The sequence below is a fragment of the Rhinichthys klamathensis genome, unplaced genomic scaffold (assembly GCF_029890125.1).
Source record: "Rhinichthys klamathensis goyatoka isolate OS25496 unplaced genomic scaffold, OSU_Roscu_1.1 h1tg000036l_1, whole genome shotgun sequence".
NCBI lineage: Eukaryota > Metazoa > Chordata > Actinopteri > Cypriniformes > Leuciscidae > Rhinichthys > Rhinichthys klamathensis.
The window spans coordinates 6,126,267-6,151,817 of NW_026606584.1; the positions used below are offsets into that span (position 1 = coordinate 6,126,267).

The 25,551-nt window shown below is 36.7% G+C and overlaps 1 protein-coding gene across 4 annotated transcripts in view; it reads right to left on the reverse strand.

Moving 5' to 3' along the window:
- Nucleotides 1-7,412: 7,412 nt before the first annotated feature.
- septin9b (septin 9b) overlaps nucleotides 7,413-25,551 on the reverse strand; it is a 163,710-nt gene continuing 145,571 nt past the window's right edge. For all 4 annotated transcript variants that reach the window (XM_056246188.1, XM_056246189.1, XM_056246191.1 and 1 more), the window contains 8 exons: nucleotides 21,697-21,825; nucleotides 21,488-21,569; nucleotides 19,985-20,122; nucleotides 16,248-16,365; nucleotides 12,516-12,611; nucleotides 12,229-12,325; nucleotides 8,143-8,194; nucleotides 7,413-8,026 (listed from right to left, as the gene is read on the reverse strand). In XM_056246188.1, coding sequence (XP_056102163.1) covers nucleotides 7,870-8,026; nucleotides 8,143-8,194; nucleotides 12,229-12,325; nucleotides 12,516-12,611; nucleotides 16,248-16,365; nucleotides 19,985-20,122; nucleotides 21,488-21,569; nucleotides 21,697-21,825 — 869 coding nt within the window. In that variant the 3' untranslated portion in view covers nucleotides 7,413-7,869. The remainder of the gene's footprint in view (nucleotides 8,027-8,142; nucleotides 8,195-12,228; nucleotides 12,326-12,515; nucleotides 12,612-16,247; nucleotides 16,366-19,984; nucleotides 20,123-21,487; nucleotides 21,570-21,696; nucleotides 21,826-25,551) is intronic.

The following is a 25,551-nucleotide window of genomic DNA, read 5'->3' on the forward strand; positions in this document are numbered from 1 at the left end:
GTAAGCTTTGTGACAAATTCAGAGGAAAGTGGGAATGAGTCTTCACCAGAGTGAGAACTAGTGACCGCTCCACACATTATACAGAAGAGCATCCCTTCTGAACAATCCAGCATTGCTAGTCACCAGCATAAGGTATGTTTTGCTCGCTGTGACCATTGGATGCTGGTTGCAGGTTTGCTGGTCCCCAGCATGGGATGCTGATGAGCTGGTGGACCAGCATGTTGTCTTTTGGGTGCTGGTATGATCCCAGCAAGACCACAACAAAACTTGCGGATGTGTTTCTTATCACGTTTCTGAGTGTGTGTTCGTAGTAAAATATAGACCAAGACAGTTTTCCAAATAATGTTTTTATAAATAAAAATGAATGTTGCTGGTTACATGTTCACTGGTACGGAGTAAAATCCTCAGTGAAAAACAAACAATGCTCAGTTTTCATATGGTCCCAATCTATAGAGAGGAAAAATAACAGTGAAGCAATGTTGCTGTTAGATTCACTCTACACGTGATGATTGTGCATTAGTGATGACACAATTCTGGTTTCCTATGGTTCTGGGATAGCTGTTTTAAACATTCTTAACCAGTACAAATGCTGTTCCTGCAAATGCTTTTCCATTTGTTAAAGAACTAATAAAATCATAGAGAGGGAGGGAGGCTGACTCTTATTTAAATAATCTGTGTGCTTATTATTTAAGACAGCTCTTTTAGACTTCTACTATATTGTTATTTGGGCTTTTAATGCTCCAAACCTCATTAAACGATGCAAGAGGGTTTTTCATCAGTGATGTTCTATAGAAACACCTCATTGCCCTTCGAAAAAGATCTGCAACAACATACCTTGCTCTTTATCCCTGTGTTTACTTCAAGTGCAAGACTGGCAAACATTAATTCAAGCAAATCACTCCCCTCCAGAGAGAACCGACATGATATTTCTCTCTGCTGTAGAATCGAATTAAATTTGCAGCTGTCTTTTAATCAAAATGAGATTCATTTGCATATGGGTAGGGTAACAGCCCCACCTTCCTTTGTAAAAAGGCTTGGCATCATGCCAGGAGACAGTCAGAGAATAGTGTCTCAGTGTGAGAATACTGCATGTGAGTATTCATTTGAACAGGATGGGGGAGTGGAGGTAAAAGATGAGGAGACTAACGACTTGACATAGATGTCTGCCACCAGTGTGTACACACACACACAATGATCTTGCTACCTATGTAAATTGGGACGTCTCCTATTCTCAAATAAAGCTAATATTAATAACAGACCTAAATACCAGGGCCTAAATATCAGGGCATAAATATGATGCAGAATGAAACGAGTCCTTGGCCAAAGCTGCTATGGAGGACATTTTCAATCAATATTGAGGGCATGTTTTAGCCCAGAATTAAAAAAAATGTTTAAGTCACTGTGTGTGACTGTGTGTTAAGTATTTTGTGCTGTGATATGAACACCAAAGCAAATACAAAAATCAGAATGGCTGTTTGAAATATTTAATATTTACTTTGTTTACTGGGTTACTGGGAGAATAATCTGCATCTGCAATCATATGCATTTCTGTTGTTCCATAAGCATTCTTGCCTTGGGAAAATCTTATTAAAGTCAAAATGATATTTAGCATCCATTCATTGACAACCATGTAAACATTCACTGCACTATCTAGATCAGTTTGCTGACGATTCTGGAATTTCGGTCAAAATTTATAAAATGTATAAAACATAGGTTGACCAGATTTCTCATGGTGGAATAAGGAAAGGGACAAACAATAGGACAAATACAATAGAGTTATAAATTAAATAAACAATGATTTTTTTTTTTTAGGTACAGTAGGTTTATTTAACATGTATACATTTATTTAACATCTTTTGTTGTTTAATTAACATTAATGACGCAGACAGGTATTATAGGCTGCTGTCACTTTAGGACTGAATGCTAGGATCTAATATACTGACACAGCTAGTTTTCACATAGCTGCTTATGTTCACTTAAGCCACAATCGACTAAGTGAGATACTCCGCATGATGGGCATTTTGACAACTGTGTTTGTATTTACCATTCAGGCGCAAAGAGAACTGCATTTGAGATCACGTTCAGTCTGATAGACACCGCATCTGGTGAGTCATTTTGCGCAATACCACACTGAGTTATTTTTTCACAACTTACTGCGCATAATAACTTGATAAACTATTTTTGAAGATCCTTGTTAAATGTACATGCACACACACACTTCTTTGATGTCTGATTCTCCTCCGCACATATCATCCCGCCTTCACTAACTGCAAGTTAATCAATAACAAATTGTGATTGGATGATACATTTGTTCTCCAAAATATACTATGACGATATTGGCTAACTTTGATTTGGCTATTCTCACATGACAGAAAAAATATGTAAAGAAGAAATATGGGACAGAACATGATTTTTTTCATAAGGGTGTTCATGTTCAGTTTTTAACTAGGAAATTCGAATTTATGATAATTCCGATAGCATGTGAAGGCAGCGACCGCTGACAGCTCAGATGAGAAGGGCGGTTATCTTGGCGTCGTGCAATATTTGTAGAGTTAATGTTATTTCACAACCTTTATTGCACCTCGGAAAAATAGGGGGACCTCAATGGTCGGTATGGCCCTGAATTTGGTGATGGACAGCCATTCAACAAACCGAATAGTGCACCTCAACTGATGATTTTAGTATCAAAATGATAAACCTGCCAGACAACTTGTTTAGAGTAAATACCAGGGCATAGAACACCATAATGTTGAGACAACAAAGAGATGCTAAGTCAAAAAATTGCCAAAATCATATGAAATGTTTTCATAATGATTTTCGGAAATTCCAGTTGTACTAAATTACAAGTTGAAACTGGTGCCACTTGCATCATTTTGAACCATTGACATTATAGGTCATGCAATTTGCCTGTATACAACTGCTTTTAGTTTGTTCTTAGTGTGACATCTGAAGGGAATTCCTCCTGGAGTATTGAAGGGAACAATGTAAAAAGCAATTCTTAGCCAGATGTGCAAATTTTACCGATGCGACAAAGCTCTTCTAACAATGAGAAATTAAACACTCATTGCTCCTAAAGGCACACACTTTGTAGTGTACTGTATACATACCGGTTCGTTGTCTACATTTTAAATCTGCATCTGAAGTGTCCCTCTCCATGCAGCGTTCACTTGTCAAAAACTCCACAAGGCGTCAGTGATTGTTTCTATTTCGCCTCTAGGCGCCGCTACTTTATAATGACAGTGAACCCTTCTCAGTCACTTCAGCAATGAACGCAACCTGTAAAAACAGCCCGTTCTCATCCCAAGGCGTCATATACTGACGCTTTTGCCAATGCGTATACATCCAACGCACATGGCACCCTTTAGCGTCAATATGAGACGCAGATATATATGGGCCAGAAGGCGCCTCCTAGTGGTCTAACCCTAACCCTACCCCAGACCTAAACCTACCCATAACCGAAGCGTGTTATATTGACGCTAAAGGGTGCCATGTGCGTTGGATGTATACGCTTTGGCAAAAGCGTCAGTATATGACGCCTTGGGATGAGAATGCGTTGGTAAAAACTATCGCTATGGATTTGTGCCGCTAACCATTTGTTCCAACAAGATAGAACTTATAGACCATATGTAGCCACACCCCTTTTCAGCGCTGAGCTCATTGTCTTTTGACTTCCGGTCTGTATTTTCACAGCGATCTTGCCTAGTTATGAATGAACGGCTCGTTAAAAAAAATTCCCAAGGTCCATTTGTAAAGACATATGCTTTACAATGCTTATCATAAACATTACAATGCTCATGATAACTTTCGTTAACTCTACAATAAGTAAATCAACTTCACCAGCTAATTACTCCTGGACAGCGATGCCATAGAAATATACAGAGCAACCGCAAAAACGGAAGTTCAAAGACAATATTCTAAAGATGGCGGCGCCCTCGTTTCTCTGGTGCATAAGGTCTATGGACTGCATCCGAAATCGCATAGGCTACTTTCTTAAGATATTTATTTTGAATAAGTAATTACTTTACGACAGCTAAAAAAGTACATTCTATGTTTGTAGTATGAATGTAATCCGAACGTACTATATCCGCCGTGTTGTCATTAGCATGTGACCTAGCTACCATCATCAGTTGCGTCGCTTCACTGCCATTCATAAATCCTCTCCCGTGCCCTCGTGGATAGTAAAGTGTCCATCATACGCACACTTCAGAACCTCCCTGGAAGTAGGTCATTTGGAAGTTTTAGGTCAATATTACTTTTTGCCTACTCTTTTATGAGTGCTGTGATTTCGGATATAGCCTACTGTACTTCTTTCGTCACATAGCCTACTGGTTTTCACCTATAGACCATAGGGAAGTATGCGATTTCAGATCTAGCCATATATCCTTCACTGCCTGTGTTATCCCACTATCCTGTTTGTTCGATTCTGTGACAATTTTTGCTAAAAAAAAATAAAATGGTGTCTGAATAATAATTTATGTGTAAATGGAACAACTTTTAATTTCTAGCAAGAAATTAGTATTGTAGTTATTAAATATTTCCTTAGTTATCACCATAGCTCCCTCTATAGGTTGTAGATCATTAGACCGTTGCCTAAATATTGTTATGAAGCCTGTCCGAAATCAGTTTCGGTAGGTTCCAGGCAAAAAGTCTACCTAAGCTTTCTTGTAAGTCATATTCATAAGAGTAATCCCGTTATTATTAAACAATCCTGTTTCTCTCATATTTTAAAATAGCTTTCGAAAGTCTGATTCATTCTAATCAATCAGTTTGTCCTAAACAGACCCCGCTCTCTGTTAAAAACAACCTGATTCATTATTGTACATTGGTTCATCCAAACGGTTCTAAATGAACAGATGCAAATGCAGCATATCTTGCCCATTATGGTATTCATAATGTTGTATTCTGTAAACTATACAAATCTTGCCTTCATAAAAAAGGAAAATGTGTAAAAATTAGTGTCTGTCCATCAATATGCCTGAGAATAGGGTTATATTTATTCAGAATTAACTATATTCAAGATTTATATAGACTTATAGTCTAGATGTAAACAGATATCTAATCTCAAAGATATTGTCAGCCCATAACCTTTTAATGGCATATTTTCCACTTTCTTGTAACTTACTGAATATAGGCTACACACGTGATGCCCAAGGATACAGATTACTTCATCTACTATATCAATTTCTCTCCCACTGCTGGGAGCTCCTGGTGAAATGACATTTTGATTATTTCCATAGCTGGATAAATAAAGTAAGTAAATGTTTTCCATTTTCATTAGGCTTTTGTACAGAATATAGTCTGTTTCATATCTTTGTTTTAAAATTACAAGCATTCACTGTGGTATTCTTACATCCAGTTTAGCATAATTTCCTCATGATCATTACCTCAGACCCTACATAAGAAACATATTACCTTCTGATTCATAAACTTACAACAATGCTTGATGATATGCAGAACAAATCACAAGCCTAGCATTCATTCATTTAATTTAGCTATATTCATTTTATCTTACAACCTTAAGTGTATAAACAATATATTTGTTCAATGTTCAACCAAGTCTTTGTTAAAACTAGAAATAATCAGATGCAAAATTAGAGGACAATAAAAATAACTATTTTTATTTTTTTTCCCCAAATCTACTGTGTAAGATAAATCTTACCGTATGATACTTCAAAATACAATGGGTGCAATATTCATAAAGTAATCTCTTTTGATGTATATATCTCTGGCCACTCTGGACATACATTAATTACACAATATGGGTTGAATAGAAAAATAAAAGACTAGGATATTTGGTTTCTGTTCATTATGGCTGCAAAATAACATGACACCCAGGATTTTGACAGCCATTTCATGTTTCAAATATTATGCAAATCACTAAAAGCCGCACTAAGTGGGACTTTGGAACCTGAGACTAGAAACAAAACTGTCCCCATTTTTAAGCAGTAATGCATTGGCCCAGTTTCCTAGACAGGGTTTAGATTAAGCCTGGATTAGGCCTTAACTAATTAAGACATTTAAGTAGCTTTTATAAAATAAAAAAAAGTGCCTTAGAAAAAAAAAACTTTACTGATGTGCATATTGAGACAAAACAATGGCACTGATATATCTTAAGATATCAGTGCAAGTTGTTTTCAGTTAAAACAGCTCAAACATGCATTATAGTCTGGGACTAGGTGTGTCTGTGAAATTGGGGGATTATCTTTTAAATCATAATCTTTTGAATCAGGGTTAAAAACAATTAAAACAAAAAAATCTTAAAATGTACACCCCTTTAAATGATGCAGGCAAAATATGTGACAGATCATCTGCAAATGGGCAAAAATATATACTGTGAATGGTAAGATTTTTTTTTCTTAAATAGAAAAATGTTCAGCATATGTCCAGCACACAGTTTAATTGAGAAAATTACGTAACTTCTCCCATATTTGTCCATATATTGGCCCAGAAAATATTTGTACAATTTTGTACACTTTATGTCACACTAAAAAAAAAAAAAAAGAAGAATTATGAAACCAAAATATTAAACCAAATGGCATCTGCAAAAAAAAAACTAAAAAAAAAAAAAAAACTTTTAACTGATGTCAAGGTCTTTTTTGTGAAGGTATAAAAACTGCTCCCCTCTAGTCTAAAATCTCTTTCTTATAAATTAGTGTGGTTGAGATGCCACTTGTTTTCATATTTTGTACTGTACATAATGCAAAGACATTGATGCCCTTTTAAGTGTGGCTTGGGTGTCTAAAACTGTTGGGGGTCACTAAGCATGAAACACATGAAGCATGAAACTAATCTATCAACAAATCATGGTCACATGTATATTACAGAATACAGATAGAGAATAGAATGGCTCAGGACTTGCTTTACTGAATACTGAGAGTTGCAAAAAAAAAACAAAAAAAAAACAGTACAGCTGGTTTGGGTCACTGTGGTGCAATTCTGGAAATCTGAACATTTGACCTACAAAAGCCACACTATTACATCTGGGTAACATGATGCAGTATATAAATACATAACTCTTTACAACTTAAAAAAAAAAATGTTTGCCTTTCTTTAAAACAAAAAGAACATTTAATTTCACATAAGTATGTCAAAGCCTTTACAATTAAAAAGCACAAAAATAATTAGAATGACAAAATAAACAACCTATGCTTTAAAAAAAAACACACAAATGCAAACATGGCACAAAGCACATTAGAATTTCATAGACCAGTAAAGATACAACACAGGGCAGAGTCACTACAAACAGGGGGACACTAAATCAGAATTATGCTTACACTCAACTAAAATGTTATTCATACAATGCTTCAATCAAGATCAAAGCTCTTTTCTAAAAGTGTGTGAATGCACAGTCAGAGGTCATGTAATATACTACAGATTCTTTTGTTCCATTATATTTTCAAAGAGTCAAAAACATAATTTATTTGGATTTTTATGCTGTAGACGCCCTCATTTTTTATACCCAATAGCCATTCAGTATGTATTGGCTAATTAAAATGTAACCCCTTTAATGTGTTATTTTGTAATGAATAAGTTAGAGACTTAGAGAATAAGCATAGTGGCATGTTGGATTTTTGACATTGTGTCTGAGCTCTGAGCAGTTATCATAAATGAGAAAATTGAGGTGGAAAAAACATAGTAACACATCTTTAATAAAATTCTCATTACAGAACATCACATTTTGCTACACACTTATAGATTCATATTCCACAGATCAGAAATATTTGTTGGGGTAAAACAATAGTCAACTGACACAATGATTTCAAAATGAAGGCAGAGTGAAAGGAGAGACTGTTGATAATTGCGAGAGAGAAGGAGAAATAGATAGATGGATGGACTGATGGAGGTATGGATGGATGGTCAGAAAAACATCTACATCTCATGGGAGAGGACTTCATGCTCAGGTACGCCATTGGCGTGGATTTCTTGCTGGCCGTTTGGTTGTGTGTTGTTCTCATTGAGTCTGCGTACGCGGTACATCTCGTAATGGATGCTGCTTGCAATATCTTTGATGTTCTGCATGTGAGTTCTAGAACAGCGAAAACAGACACAGAGTAAACACTTATAGCCTATTGAAATATATTTACTAACAAATGAACTGCAGTCTTGTTTATCCAAGAACTGAAATGTTGATTTGTAGAATACCTGATGAGCAGGTCCCGCAAATAGGCAAACTCGCAGTGTGTGGTGTTCTCAACTGCAAAAACAATTAGAAAAAGGAAGATGGTGTAGTTTTAGAGAGTATTTCAGTCATGAAAAACCATTAACAAATTATTTATATTACATATTGTATAATTCAATTCACATTTATCTGTATAGTACCTTTCACAATACATAGCGTTTCAAAGCAGCTTTACAGAAAATGTGTCTACATTACAATTTAAAGTGATCTGTTTTCAGAGGTGACTATGTCCAAGTACATATGCTACAAATCATGCAATTAGCTAACAATGTATTGATTTAAGGCAGAAACAATGATTGAAACAATGATTCATTGAAGTGATTATTACAAGTTGTGAACATAATGATTACAATAAAGAGAAATTTAGCATTGGTGCGTGTTAAATAAACAGTCTATCTGCAACTGTATGTTTCTGTATGTGCTCGAGGTGTGCTAGCATCTTATTGCCACTAGATGGCAGTGCAGTAAAACAGATGACACCAGAGTAAGCATATTTGAGCAGCAAAATGCTTCTTTAAAGGGATAGTTCACCCAAAAATTACACTTTAAAAAAATGTTGGTAACCCATTGACTTCTATTGTAGGAAAAAATATATACATATGGAAATCAATGGTGCCGTCAGCTGTCGGGTTACCAACATTCTTTAAAATATTTTCTTTTGTGTTCAACAGAAGAAAAAAACTCATACAGGTTTGGAACAACATGAGGGTGAGTAAATGATGACAACATTTTTGGGTGAACCATCCATTTAAGTAACATCACATTTAAAAAAAAAAAAGACTACTGAGTGTGTGCATGAATGCATAAAGACTCTTAAAAGAGCCCATTAATTAAGGAAATAGATTTTTTTGGGATTCTGTTGATTTTTCGTAGTTAAAAAAATAACATGCAGGGCTGATTAATATTAAATAAATATGACAATATGGGGTAATGTAAGAAGAAGAATGTGGTGAGGAAGACAAACATAAAGCAACTAGGCAACTAGGCATGGAATGATAAATTAGACTAGAGAATATATAGAAACAGAAGCACTGATAGCGTCCTCTATTTTTAACTCTCCGGTCACTGCAAATAACTGTTAGTGTGAATGCCACTTTACCCTTATATGTAACATACAATGGCATCTTAATAATAATACGACTGCACTTACAGCACTTTCAACACTCTTCACATATTAATGCTATATGATAGTTACTACTTTCAATCAATTAACTTTTACCACTCTCTTGTCCATGCAAGATAGAGCTTTTCGAATTACTATTGATCAAACGTTTTCTATGTGGAGTAGTTGTTTGAATTCTCGGTAACTAAGATCCGGGTCCAGGAACTTGATTTGCTCTTGGCAGCAAGAATGAGAACCACACAGATGTGAATGTGTATATTAGGGCTATAAATTGAATAAAATTGTTTAGCAATTATTTTAATTATATACAGCAATTAAATTAATGTCATATATTTTGTAGTTAACGTCTCATTCAGTTCCATCTTATTCCACTTTCTGATTTAGAACTACAAAGATTCTACATTTCTAAAACAGCATTAAATGTAATCAACATTTTCTAAAGCTAAACTACAATAACTAGATTACATTTTCAAATACTTTATTAACTTAATTTGAATCTTTCTGGTTGACTTGTTATTGCAATGCTTTGATGCCCTTCTCGTTCCTGATATTTGAATAAATGTTTTAATGACATACAAGTATGAATTGCATTAAACATTAAAGTAATCGGATTAAGGATGTCAATTTTCACAAATTCCCATGATCGATCGTCGTTTAAATTAACGATCAATTAATCGATTAATCGTTAGCCTTAATACTGCAATATGCGTCTGCTGCAGTGCATATGGCCAACAGCATGACAGTGTCTGCAAATGCTGCTCAGACCGCTATGTTCCTCACCAAATTAATGAGAATGGTTTTAATCTAAATAAAGGGCTAGTAGGATTGTAAAATGTTTCGATGTGATTGATAATTAAATTACAGGGCTCGAATTTCGGCGTGGGATTGCGGGTATTGCGCATAATTCTAATAATTCCCGCAGGTCTCCCATTTATAATGCAGGAAATTCCCGCAATCGTAATCCACACAGATTATAAAATCAAATCATTCTTTTAACAACTATCTGCCAGGCGCAATTTCACAAACAGCGTGGCTGTTGAGCGGTGCCGCGTCTTCTATCTCTTCTCTCAAAATGTGTTGTGCAAGGCAAGCATCAAGCGCTGCGGCGACACACTCGCGTTTAGGAGTCGGGACATGACGGAATATTCACTTGCACAATCGGGCCAGCAGTACATCGTGACTGAAGTTTACCATTTGCACGTCTTTTTAAGTCTTACCAGTTTAAACATTCAAACGATTTTAAACTAATCAGTGCTCGTGCGCTCTCTGAGATGATTTTCTATGCGCACATTCATAGAGAATCCGCCTCAAAAACAGCTGGCCAGTAACAAAAGTTATTTTTCGCGGATTATATTGCTTTAACACGCAAAATTGTGTCAATTTCGGTCTTCGTGAGTATACTCTAAACATAGTCGGTTTTGTCTTTTAATAAGCATAAAACGCATGCCAGTATAATGAACACAGGATCCGTGCACTAGCTGCTTAATTTAGTTGTCAAAACAACAAAATATAGCTTTAAGTTAAAGGAATCAGGATTAATAGCCTATATGTATTTAATTTATTAAGGACACAAATACTACCCAGTGTTATTTTCCATTTGATTACTTTATTCAGTTTCTGTAGGCCTATATGAAGTTAGACCCATTGAAAAACTTTTCTCTTTATTTGTCTTTATTTGTATCTTTATTCTATTGTATTTATTTGTGCTACTTTTTTCAATTTAATTAAACAATTTAAATCAAGCTTCCTTGTGTTGTGTAAACTCTTAACAACAATATTACCCCATTGTAAAAATCCAATGAGCGCAAACATTTAGGCAAGATAAATGTAATAATTTTGTTTGGGAAAAATGCCCCCCGCCCTTCTCCCTCTCATGTTATGTAATATGACAGTCCCAAATTAATCATCGTTATTAGTCGTGCATTCTGCTTGAGCGGCGCGCGCTGAATGAATAACTTAACCGTTGAGCACTTTGCTAGCACGTTATTTAACTCAAAGAAACGCATCCTATGAGATTAATCAGATATATACAAAATAAACATAATATTACAAATTATATCTGCACAAAATGACGTGAATGCACAAGTGAACTTGAACTAAGTTACGTGCCATTCAGAATGACTCATGTTGTGGACGCGCTCTTCCTGGAAACCCAAATAATTCACAATGTTATATTACAATATTGTTCTCTTTATAATGTTATGTAATATGACAGTCCCAATAGTCGTTATTAGTCGTGCATTGCCATTTGAGCTGCGCGCGCTAAAGATCACGCTGTGTCAATTCTTAACCAAATGCATCCAATATGAGATAAATCAGATATAGATAGGCGCACACAAAATAAACTATTACAACTTACATTTGCACAAAACAAAAGGCAGCGAATGCACACGCAAACTTATAGTCATGATGAAGGTGTAAAATAGTCCCAAACATAACTCCGGCGCGCTCGCTTACATGTTTCGCGGTTGAGCAGCACGCACGCGCATGAACCTGCTTAATCGATGATCGATAAGGTTTATCGATTAAACGTGTTATCGACAATTAATCGATCGTCGATTAATCGTTGACATCCCTAAATCGGATACATTAACTTAGCCCTAGTGTGTAAATGTATATTGTCTAAGATATCCTGTAGAGAGCATTTGTGATGTGGCTCTTTAAAAGTTTGGCTTAACTGTCAAAATGTCCCCACAAAAAATGGCAATTTACGAAATCCTTGTGCTTGTGGGGACATTTTTGGTCCCCATGAGGAAAACAGCTTATATACCATAATAAGTGGGGGGTTTTTTATGCAAAAATGCATAAAATTTTGTGGGAAAGGTAGGTAGGATAGAATATACAGTTTGTTCAGTATAAAATCATTAAATCTATGGAAAGTCCCCATAAAACATGCAAACATAATGTGTGTGTGTGTGTGTACTACCTTCTACTGTCCCCCATCTTGTTTTCCTTCCCAGAAGTCTTTTTCCATTGACCTGATATTCTTGATCACTTCCCACCACAGCAAAAGGGATCATCTCCTATAACACACATCACATGGAAACCCTCAATATACAAAAGCAACAGTTGGAATAACAACATACAGCCCAGCCAGGCTGAAACGGAAGACTCAAAATTACTGTGTCATAAACAAGACAGCTCTTTTTAACGCATACGCCAATAAAAGTGACTGAGTGATAGAGATATATCGTAAATGACAAGTGGACATACCCTGATCTTCTCATTAATCATTCTGTCTTCTGCATCCTCATCAAACTCCTTTTGAGGATAGATGTCGATTTCATTGGCTCGTAAGTCCTCTCTTATCTGCACATACACACAGCAGAAAAAAAAATCCATGAATCATTGTTTAGTTCTTTGTTCATTTATGGAGGACATGTATGCCTGTGCACAGAACATTAGGTTATGTAGTTGTTTATGAGGCATCCTATACAGAAAGAGGGCTAATTATTTTGTCAACAAAAGAGGCTGATTCATAAATTTTCTTTTTTTTTAAAAGACAAAATTAGTAAGAGTTCAACTCTTGTTAAAAACATTAATAAGTTAAGGCCTAAAAAAACCCCCATGAAATTAAAGAAATAGTTCACCTGAAAAAGAAAATTATGTCATAATTTACTTGTTGCAAACCTGCATGGAACACAGAAGAAAAGCTAAAGAATGTACCAGTTGCCCTTTCCCATGAAATAAATAGGGTTTGGAGAGTTCAGTTCAAGCTTCAAAAAGGATGCAATGGCATCATACAAATTTATCATTCATCTCAATATATTCCAAATCATCAGAATACCGTATACCGCTATACCGTAACTTTTTGTGATGTACCAAAATGTCAAAGTTTTTCACTGATAATTTTCCCTCTTTTGAGCTGTTAACTATTGACTTGGAGAGTTGAAGTTGAGAACAGAATTAGTCCTGTTTGTAAACAAATAATTTACCTTTTCCACATAATGAAAGAGATCCAAGTTTCAAGTAGTCCATACTTGACAAAACATCCAAACATGGATTCTGAACACTTGGAATATAGTGTAGTCGTATGGACCAATGTTATTTTCAAATGAGTTATATACTATTATAATAATTCATTACATTTATATAGCGCTTTTCTAGGCACTCAAAGCGCTTCACATAGAAGGGGGGATCTCCTCAACCACCACCAATGTGCAGCATCCACTTGGATGATGCGACGGCAGCCATATTGCGCCAGAACGCCCACCACACACCAGCTTACTGGTGGAGAGGAGACAGAGTGATAAAGCCAATTAGTGTATATGAGGATGATTAGGAGGCCATGATGGACAGAGGCCACTGGGCAAATTTGGCCAGGATGCCGGGGTTACACCCCTACTCTTTCGAAAGACATCCTGGGATTTTTAATGACCACAGAGAGTCAGGGCCTCGGTTTAACGTCTCATCCGAAGGACGGATTATTATTATTATTATTATAGTATTTATTAATATTTTGAATTATCTTTTATTTTTATATTTTTGATTTCACTTTAAGTTTAGTTTAAGTACTTATTTTGTTACTTATTTTGTTGTTTGTCATGCTTTTACTTGTTATATATATTTCTTAGCTTATATTATTAAATATTATTTAGCTTTCATTTTTAGTCATTTTAGTACTTCAACTTACTTTATTTCAGCATTTCTAATTTTCCTTATTAAGTAGCTCCGTAAGGGTTTTTACATTTTATTTTTCAAGTCATTATTTTTTTTATTTTATTTTTAGCATTATTTCAAACAAAAACTATTATAAATAGTTTTAGTTACCAGTGCTAGTTAACACTTGCATGATCAACTTTTATGACACTTTCATGGTGTGGTTATTTTTTTTATTTATTTGTTTGGTCATTTTGCAACTCAACAGCCTGAATCCCCCTTCAATTTCATTATAAGGAAATGAGCAGCCAGTAATTCATGTTTTCTCAATTTGTTTTTCACAGAAGAAAGAATGTCATACGGGTTTGGAACGACATAAAGAAGAGTAGAAGGGTGACAGAATTCTTTTCATTTTCTGGGTGAACTTTTCCTTTAGTGACGCATTCTCTACTGTATATTAAGGGTCACCACGCCGTCGCTTTTCAGATGTCAAACTGAATAATCGTAACCCACATGAATTCAGACCTCTGGCAGTGAAGATTTAAACAGGCCATTGGGAGCATAATGAAAAGAACACAGTGAGAGAGCTTTCAGCCTCTGGGAGTCTTTAATGAATGACGAAGAATCAAAACTACACCCTTCACAGAATACACTGAGCTGGTGTATGTTTTGATTCTCTGCTTCCATGTGCTTGATGTCCTGAGCTGAACATTTAAGCAAATAAACCAGACAAATTCAGGAAGTCCACATCAATGTTCTCAAGGTTGAAAATAGAGTCACCCCACTCTCCTGTCAGGTCAAAGGCCGCGTGGGGTGGAGGGAAAGGATCTAAGGATTGTGCACTGACCACACAGCCAAAAAAAACAGTTGTGTACAAGCCTGAAGAGCTTCTGGAGCCTACAGTTTGTTCCGTTTGGCAGGTGAAGCAAATGTTAGGAGGAAACGGTAGCTTGGACGCCCACTGAGTTTCCTCTGGCATCTTTTACAAAGGCAAAACCAACAGACGTCATGCGAGGTGACGCGAGGATAAAGTTGCCTTCACCTACTACAAGAGCACAGGCCGACATGTTCATTGAATAAAAACATGAAGTAATAATACCAATTTAATCACTCCAATCAGTAGCCAATAAATTAACATACTAAACAGCTAGATACATGCAGTCCTCAAGATCTCTTCTTACTTTTGGATACCCTATTATTTCTGTACACCAAAGAGTAAGTCATCAGTTCACATGTTTTTTGCTGGTTTTATGGCAAACCTCCATTTGCTGTACCAACTCCAGCTGCCCACTGCTGGATCTGTCCTGTAAACTGCCTCTACCAGCCTTTGAAGTTCTGCCGAGTTACAGTTTAAGTTGAGGTCAAACTAAACACAAAATGCCTCACCGGCCCCTGAACCCAAAAAAAGATCCCAAAAATACTCAAGATCTAGGTTCTAGGGCTTTTCCTCCATAATTAAGAATGTCCAAGCATGATTGAAGATATTTCCACACATCAGTTCTACAATTTATGGGTGGTTATAGAGAGCCCCTTTAAATGGAGAAAAAACAATGCCTTCTTATTATAGGATAGAAAACAACTAATAGTATAACTAAGCAACAAAGTACCAGCCTATGGTATATCGCAAATATAGTCAAACGCTGAAGGGTGTTGTTAGGCATGTGCCACATATTTTATTTAAAAAGTTAATTTTATGTCAAACATTTCATTGGCAAATGAAGGTGGTTGAACCAGCTGTGCATGCATTGCAACTTTACCTATAGTTGCAATACTCATTAGAGAAGAGATGCCATTGCAAGGAGGATAAGTTGTTATTTAAGTGACCACGTGAATTTAATAATAATATGAATAATGATATAATGTATTTCAAAATGCTAGAACATTGTTCCAGTCCTAGATGATGATTATTTGGTACAGTGTTGTATCATTATGCACATGGCCAAGTGTAGTCTGTTACTCAACATGCCAACAAGGCATGCTCAGGGGGGAAGAGATTTGCACCAATTTACACCATCAGGAAAGTGATTCCCACAGATATTTACCCACAGAGGTTCTCACAGACATTGTGTGATGACAGTTTGTAATGAGGTTAAAATGCTTAAAAAAGAAATCCATCATTATACAGCTGGTGTAGCTTCTTGGATGAGCAAGGCAAAATGTCCTCAAATTAATGGAAACATGCAATATGCTCCCAAATAAATTCCTTTTATGACCCGGGTGAATGATATAGACAAGAGGTAAAAGACCCTCACCAGCAATTTACAAGGTGAGGAATTGAAAAGATGTAATAAAACCTCTTATCATACAGTTGGAAGAGGTCCATTATATACTTTCTGTGGAACTCACCTTCTTTTTGAAGAAGTCTCTCTCCTCCAGGGTCAGTGTGTCTGCTTTGGCGATAACAGGAACGATGTTCACCACTTTACTTAGGTGTCTCATAAACTCAATGTCAATTGGCCGCAAACTAAAACAAGGAAGAAAACAAAGCAAAGCAATCAGACTCAAAATGGACAAATTGAAGATCATTGCGTAATGTCTATTCAGTCGGTCTAATGTTTAATCTTTATTTTAACCATTTAAAGTAGTAGAGTGTGAAAGCAGTTTAACCTCAAGTATCTCATTCTAATACTGTAAAAGCAGCACAAATAATTAACAAGGCATCAAAAGACTGACAAACAACCAATGTGAATAATTTACTACAGATGGTTAAAAGTTTAAGAAATGGGGGAAACGTATTCACCCTTATATCAATCTGATTTTCTTTCTTATGTGGAACAGTAGCAAAGCGGAAGTGAATGGTGACTGGGACTGTCTAGCTCAAAAATGACAAAAACCAAAAAGCACAATAAGCAGCATATTGCTGCAGTTCTGAAATCTCATTCATGTTTTCATATCTAAATATGGTACGTTATTGGTACTTGTTTGTCTCGTAACAGTCATGATGTCCCCAATTCGAATATAGTATGTCAAAATCACACAATAGCACATATTGTCGGTGAATAATGACTTGTTTCTCACACAAAGCTCATATGACCTCATTTGTATGGACTACTTTTGTGGTGATTTTTTGTTAAAATAATAGCAATAATAAAAATAAATGGTCTAAAGTAGAAAAAAACACATGAGTTTGGAACAACATAAGGGTGAGTAAATTATGACAAAATACCTTTTTGGGTGAAGTACGCCCTTAAGGATATGTTGAACTTTCTTCTGTGCTTGTGACTTTGCATTACTTGTACTAAAAAACTTGTACATATAACAAGCTGGCATGTGTATTTAGGTCTGCTGGGTTGATTTGAGTGTACTGCATTCACAACCACAAGGCACAAACAAACAAGTAACACTGACATATTTAATGTCCAAACATCCGGTTCACTCATCTCACATGACACATTGCATTTTGTCTTTTTAATAAACTGGAATGAACATGCACAGAGCCTCTTAGTCCGCAGGACAAAAATATGTCACAATCTGGGCTTGCTTACTATCACATGGGGAGGACCGCAGAGCTTGAGGACTTTGAATATTCCGCTGAGTGCTAAAGCACACAAAATATACACGTGCACGAGAAGCTCTGAGGAATTACATGTATTCACAATTACATGAATCTTAAATATATAAGCATTACCTTCACACATGCAGTATATTATATGATGTTAAAAAGTGTAAGCCCACAAAACAGAAGGTGACATTGAGGTTTTGAATTGAATTGAATTTATATCTTCATGTATATTTGAAAGGAAACTTATTGCATTATCAGATGCACATAACTTGCATGAGCCCTGGCAGGGAAAATACCAATTTGATATTTGAGCACCTACCCACATCGGTCTCATAATTCTTTCATAGAGGAAGGAGTCACCATCTGTGGTGGATACTTCTCAATTCACTTCCTGTTTTCCAATAAACCATATGGAAATGGCTAGCCACCAGAGTGCAACATCCACTAATGAGATTATAAAAGTCTCCACAAGGTCTCAAAGGATCTGTGTGAAATGTCCAAAAATGAACCTCATGGCAAATTTGCAGCCAGTGCTGACAGCTGATTCTGGGATTTGATTAACAACTACAGAGTTTATAGTTGGTTTCTGCTTTTCTGAAAACATGATGATTTAAAAGTGACGAGCCAAAGAGCCAAATACTGACAGTGAATTGTGGTATTGATGTCTGATGCTCAAACCCTGAAGGCACTTGACAACAAATAAATATCTGTAATATTACATGCAAAGACATCCCATTGCTATTACACAACACTATTCAGGGCTGCAATTTTAAACATAGTACTTCCTCATTGTGGAATTATGGCATAATAACTAACTGAAAACATACAGCGCTATATGTTATGTAGCACTGTGTGTGTTAAATTGCTTAAAAGCCTTAGTTACATGTCATTTAAAATACACAATTGCTGCCATAAGTTCAAGAACTTCCTGGAATTCTCTGAAAACTGCATAAGTAACAGTTAAGACGGTTGGCGCTGCCAAAATATGCAGAGATGCCAAATGAATTTCATGTGACATATGATTGATAGTATGTGTAATGTATAACCTCATAGTGTACATATTAACAATAGCTGTGCAAATCCCGCTCTGCAATATTGGCTCCACCCATACTTCCGCTTATGCTCTTGAGGTGAACGGAGCTGTTTCCTGGACACATTTTCAAACACAGGCACTGAAGTCTGTGTGCGACTTATATGACATGTGGCAAGACGAGCAGCTGTTCAGATATCTTACAAGCACCCAGCAGCTGCGAGACAGTATCTAATAACAGTGTGCACACCAACACATACTCATAGAAGGAAATGCCCTCTTTAAAAGACTTAACCGCACAAGCCCTCCTCTCTCCTGCAGACACTACACACATACCTAGAAAACAAGACAGCAAACCACTTGCAGGACCACACAATGGTATTTTTCTTCTAGCCCCATCAAACACACGTAAACACACACACACACAGTGGTTCCACACACAGTGAAGATCCATCTCAGTGATCCGATCACAAGAGTGTTTATGCCTTGTAGTAATGCGTTTCATGTAACAACTTCTGATCAGATTGTGAAGGGTCTCCAATTTAATTTGATAATTTTTACTAAAAAAACAATGAAAACTTTGTGCACCATTTTTCTCAAATATACAGGTCACATACCTGTATTAACTAAATGTTCCAAATGCAAAAAAAGGTGCACAAAACAGCACATAAAAGTTTTAAAACTTTTAGCGCAGTGATTGTGAGTAGGTGGTCCTTTACTGTTCACCAGTCCAGAATGCATTTAAGGTTGGCATATAGGAATGCTATTAGATTAGTATTTTACACTATTATGTAGTCCAATCCATTTTCGGATGCCTTCAAATGTTGGTGTTTTGTGCCCCTTTTATACCCGCATTTAACGTTGAACTCTTATATTGGATCACCCAAAGCAAATCACAACACCAAATGTGTTACATACCAATATATATATATATATATATATCTATACTGTATATATCTATACTGTATAGATTTTTTTTTTTTTTTTTATTAAAATTCAAAACTTAACTTATGGAAAAAGTTATTGCATCAACTGCTTTCATCAAACATATTGTAAAAAAGTTCTATAAACTCAAAAAAACTAAAAACAAACGTGTGGATCCGAGTTAAATAAACTTGCGGTTCAAGTTAAGCTTGACATTCCATAACAGTGATGCACCATTGAACTTTCATATCTTGTGTAGCAGTTTGTTGACCAAAATGAAAAGGTTATATAGAGTTACTTCTGTTGTATACTCATTGAAATGGAAGAAACTTCACTGAAGAGAAGACTAATCATGCAGATTGTGACTTGTAACATACAACTTTTACAACAAAATATAAAAAAAGACAACGCTACATAGAGCTAAAACCTATAAAACTTAAATAACAAGGTTAAGGCCCTCCCGTCTAAAGAAACATAATGTAACAATAACAAAAGCAACTTTGCTTGGTTGTGTGTGTGTGTGTGTGTGTGTGTGTGTGTGTGTGTGTGTGTGTGTGTGTGTGTGTGTGTGTGTGTGTGTGTGTGTGTGTGTGTGTGTGTGTGTGTGTGTGTGTGTGTGTGCCTCACCAGTGTCCAGTAGGAGGAATAAAGTATATGCAGCAGTGGACTCGTGAGTCTGGAATCCTCTTCTTCCTGTCGATGTTGATCTCTTCCTGTAAATACTGTTCATATTGTGCATTAATGAACTTCATGATGGGCTGCCAGCTGCAAACAGATCAGAGAGACAGGGAGACACCAGAAAACACATGAGATCTAACACGACCACCAGGTAAACTATGAAATAGTTCAATAGCAGTTAGTATTAAGTTACTTATAATCCATGTTATATATACACTCACCTAAAGGATTATTAGGAACACCTGTTCAATTTCTCATTAATGCAATTATCTAATCAACCAATCACATGGCAGTTGCTTCAATGCATTTAGGGGTGTGGTCCTGGTCAAGACAATCTCCTGAACTCCAAACTGAATGTCAGAATGGGAAAGAAAGGTGATTTAAGCAATTTTGAGCGTAGCATGGTTGTTGGTGCCAGACAGGCCGGTCTGAGTATTTCACAATCTGCTCAGTTACTGGGATTTTCACGCACAACCATTTCTAGGGTTTACAAAGAATGGTGTGAAAAGGGAAAAACATCCAGTATGCGGCAGTCCTGTGGGCGAAAATGCCTTGTTGATGCTAGACGTCAGAGGAGAATGGGCCGACTGATTCAAGCTGATAGAAGAGCAACTTTGACTGAAATAACCACTCGTTACAACCGAGGTATGCAGCAAAGCATTTGTGAAAGCATCTCCACTACAAATAGGAAAAAGAGGCAACAATTTGCAAGAGCTCACCAAAATTGGACAGTTGAAGACTGGAAAAATGTTGCCTGGTCTGATGAGTCTCGATTTCTGTTGAGACATTCAGATGGTAGAGTCAGAATTTGGCGTAAACAGAATGAGAACATGGATCCATCATGCCTTGTTACCACTGTGCAGGCTGGTGGTGGTGGTGGTGTAATGGTGTGGGGGATGTTTTCTTGGCACACTTTAGCCCCCTTAGTGCCAATTGGGCATCGTTTAAATGCCACGGCCTACCTGAGCATTGTTTCTGACCATGTCCATCCCTTTATGGCCACCATGTACCCATCCTCTGATGGCTACTTCCAGCAGGATAATGCACCATGTCACAAAGCTCGAATCATTTCCAATTGGTTTCTTGAACATGACAATGAGTACTAAAATGACTTCACTGTACTAAAATGGCCCCCACAGTCACCAGATCTCAACCCAATAGAGCATCTTTGGGATGTGGTGGAACGGGAGCTTCGTGCCCTGGATGTGCATCCCACAAATCTCCATCAACTGCAAGATGCTATCCTATCAATATGGGCCAACATTTCTAAAGAATACTTTCAGCACCTTCTTGAATCAATGCCACGTAGAATTAAGGCAGTTTTGAAGGCAAAAGGGGGTCAAACACAGTATTAGTATGGTGTTCCTAATAATCCTTTAGGTGAGTGTATATATATTGATATGTTTTCCATAGCAGGTATCAATTCTGACTGATAAATAACGAGATACTTACCAGTTCTCATTGTTTATATGGTCTCCAAAGCCTGGTGTATCGATGACGGTCAGCTTCATTCTCACTCCTTTTTCCTCAATATCTGTATACAAGATGAGTTTGAAGAGGTGAATGTGCACTGTAGATAACCAAACTTATGAGAAAGTCAGAATTGTTAAAATAAGACTTCTGCTTATCTGTTTCAGTTTTAGTTCATCAGGCCTTTTTACCATGACTGATGGACTTGATTTCAATGGTCTTGGGAATTCGCTCTTCCTCAGTTGTCATCACAGATCTGCGACTCACTTTAGATTTAAAAAGTGTGTTCATTAGTGTGGATTTACCCAGACCACTCTGACCTGTACAAATGGAAAGACAAAAAAAAAAAAAAAAATCGATGTTTTAAATTGAATGAATAAAGCATAGTACTATAAAGCACACACACACACATACACACACACACACACCCCTCATCATAGTGTGGACTATAAAAGAGCCAGTGTTTCTAGAGGAGGTTCATGGGAGCAGCTTGTTGGATCTCTCGTTAACATCTATGATAAAGCAAGAACAAAGGTTGCAGCTGGAATCAGTTGAGCGTAGCAGCCAGGCAGATCCTCTCACTGCAGAAAGCATTAACCATGTCCGATTGAACATTCTTGTGGGGGTGGGGGGGCATATTGGTGGGCATGTAACTGATAAATAATGAACTATAAAACCCCTGAAAGTAACCTCCAACCATTAGATGTTTGCAAATGTTTGAATATATTCAAGCTTAAAGGAGCTGATAAAAAGTGATTAGAGGATTATAGTTAGACAACAAACCTCAGAAGACACTCTGCAAACTGACAAAATCACTCTCATCAACAGCTTAACGAATGCAGGACATTAAAGAAAGATAAACCCATGAACAACACGCCTTGAATATTTCTGTAAAGCAGCTAACTATCCATATAGTCACTTACCAAAGTACTGGATTGAAACAAACATCAACGTGTTCATTCAGAGATACAAAAGCTTTTATCTCAGTTCTTAAGTCCTCAAAGCAAAAGACAAACAGCACTATCAAAAAACAATCCTTCTAAGGCTATGCAAGTGGCTACAGGTTCCATGTTTCAGAGTTTTACACATTGCCAAGAAAAACAAATAAAATCAGGGATATATACTGCTGGAGGCAGGCAAGTCAACACATATTGTGGAGCGGTTCCATACTGATGCACTTGGGTCTGTGAATATGGCATATAAAGGAATAATATAGTCTGAATCTGGAACCAAGGTCATGATTAAGAGTCAGTTGGGGACATTCAGGGCATTCGTATTGGACCACTAGAGGTGAAATTGTTGGGTGGTGTTACCTGCTGGTAAGCGAAGATTACCAGAAGATCTCGGCTAGTAACCGAAAGGTTGTAGATTCAAATGGATCTACCAGATTCCAAGCCATTTTGAATCCAAGATGTAATGGCAATGACTAGAAACCAGTGGTATATTCTACGTGATACACGGGTATATGCCGTATACCCACTAGGAAAGGTCAAGGATTTCTGTAAACCCACTTAACAAATAATGAGGGTACGTAACAACATCGTTTTGTGACAGAACATTCACACTTTCATTCATAAATTCACCCCGTCTGTGTTGCGAAACACTGGCTTTTGGACCATTGGGGCTTCCATGGCCTGTTACCTGGATCTGACATCAGTTACCAAGGTACAACTAAAGCCACTAGAAGACAAGCCTGCAACCTTATCCAAAAAAGCGTAACGGCTAATGCTAACGCTCGGCTCTGGCGGTACGCAGGAAAGGAGACCAGAGGCCTTTTTATTTTAATGGAGAAGAGGCTTCACTACACTGAATAAACCACTTATGTGAGGAAATAGTTTATCATTTAATGAATCGACTGCCTGTCCACTAATCTTCAACATGTTTTACGCTAAGCAATATTTTTGTTAGGAACGTTATGTAGATCTTACTATGATAAAAAGGTTATTTTATAAGAAAAGGCAGAGAAAGGAATGTCGCAACAGGTAGGACTCATTTACGGCATTACCATAGTATTTAATGGTAATATCGATTGAGTGATATTGTATTTTATCTAAATAAAGTAAAAAAAATATAGAGGTTTTCTTTCTTTGGCTTTCAGGTTTTACCAGTTATGATAAGACTTGAATTGTAATGACTTATGACTATTATAACTGCATGCATGGTGCTGATATTAAGCATTTTAATAAATAAGGAGAAAATGAATAATTTAATTATAAATAGTGTTATATTGTATGTTGTTTAATAAAGAAAAACGTTTTCTATAATGCTGCCAGGTTATTGTATTGTAATAATTTATGACTGCTGTGTGCCTAATAATGATATAATGCTTTTTAATGAATGATGGTAAAAAATACATATAATTTTAATAAATTAGATATGCACTAAATAAATTACAATTAAGTTTTTAGTGTAATCTTAAATGTGGTTTTATGCTCCCTGCATTGACAAACTGTATGCAGCTAATAAAGATATTTGCGCTCTTTTTTCCGCAGTAAAGCACATTCCACAAACAATGCAGTCCTACTATGCCTTTACTAGCGATATAACACCAAATATAGAACATTTATTCACAAGACCAACGTGCTAATAATACACAAGGAACTGATTAACGTAATCTGTAACTCACTGTCATAAAACTTTGAACTGCAGGAATTGAAGTCACTGTCAATACACGATAGGCTGAGGTGCCTCACGTGATCCAAGTTAGCCATTGCGCTTTCTCCAATTATAAGAGATACAGACCCCCTCATCTCCATATAAGACAATCTCTGGTACAACAACACAATTGCTTGGCGGTCATTCTCTACGCAAGTTTGATATTTTTTTGCTCACGTTTTGGCTCTTAACTTCACGAAACATGCTCCGATCGTGGAAAATGGCTCATCATTATTTACAGCAGATTCTCACTATTATGTTGAGTCCAACATAATCCATTGCGTCAATCAAGAGATATCCCTCATGGAGTTACAACACATAAAACTCCATAGGCGCTAACTAAAAACAAATGTAGCTTTCACGTGGCATTTTTGCCCATAACTTTATAAAACATGCACAGATCGTAAGGCACATCATTACTTACAATGGATGTTCTCGAGTCCAAAATCAACATTTAATCCATTGCGTCGATCACGAGATTCCTCACGGTTCAAATTGTTGAACATCAAAATCAACAATTTTAAAAATGCCAATCAGGGGGGTGTCAAGGGCTAAACAAAAAGGCTACATTGGTTCCAAATGCTGTCACTTTTGATTACTTTGTGCTATCACCATACAACTGTATCCAGATGCAGCTCACATGTAGGGAACATTCATTGTACCATTTCATTCCTGAGTTATTGCATGTCAAATAAGAAAGATATGTACAACAATCATTATAAAAATGATTATATATAAATATATATAATCTTTTATTAGTAGTTTCTCAGCATGAGAATATGTTAAAATGTAATGATGTAGATATGTAGATGCATACTGTATGCATTAGTGAGTGGTGAGTTTATGACCTGCGTGAAGTTGGCCCCCCACCCAACGCAAAACATCGGCAAAATAGGCTCAATCATTTGTGCTGTAAAAAAAATGTGTTTGTACTGCTTCGGTTTTTTAGATATTAAAAGAATATATCAGATTGGAGGGAAATTCACCCAGGTCAGTGTCAATCCACAGAAGTTCTCCCAGACTGTAACTGTGAGAAACTTTACCTGCACAGAGCACTTTTCCAGGGGTATCTGTCTTGTATGCAGAGGGACACTATGACGGACTTTGGATTGGCCTGAGGCAGCGGGACTCCGGAAGTTTAAGGCTGCCTTCCACCACGGTCTGAAGATGAGCCATGCCAGAAGCCTGCAGTACAGCAACATAAGTACAAACAAATTGAATTTCCCTTGTGACTTGTTTGCTGAGACCACAATACTGAGAGGAGCACTGTTTTGTGGAGGAACTTTTCAATGATAGTGGAGTAGTTTAACAGGCTTTTGATTATTTCCATTTTTCAACAGGTCCACTTTCAGTTTTTTCCCCCTCACAGATGGATCTGCATGGAGCCACTC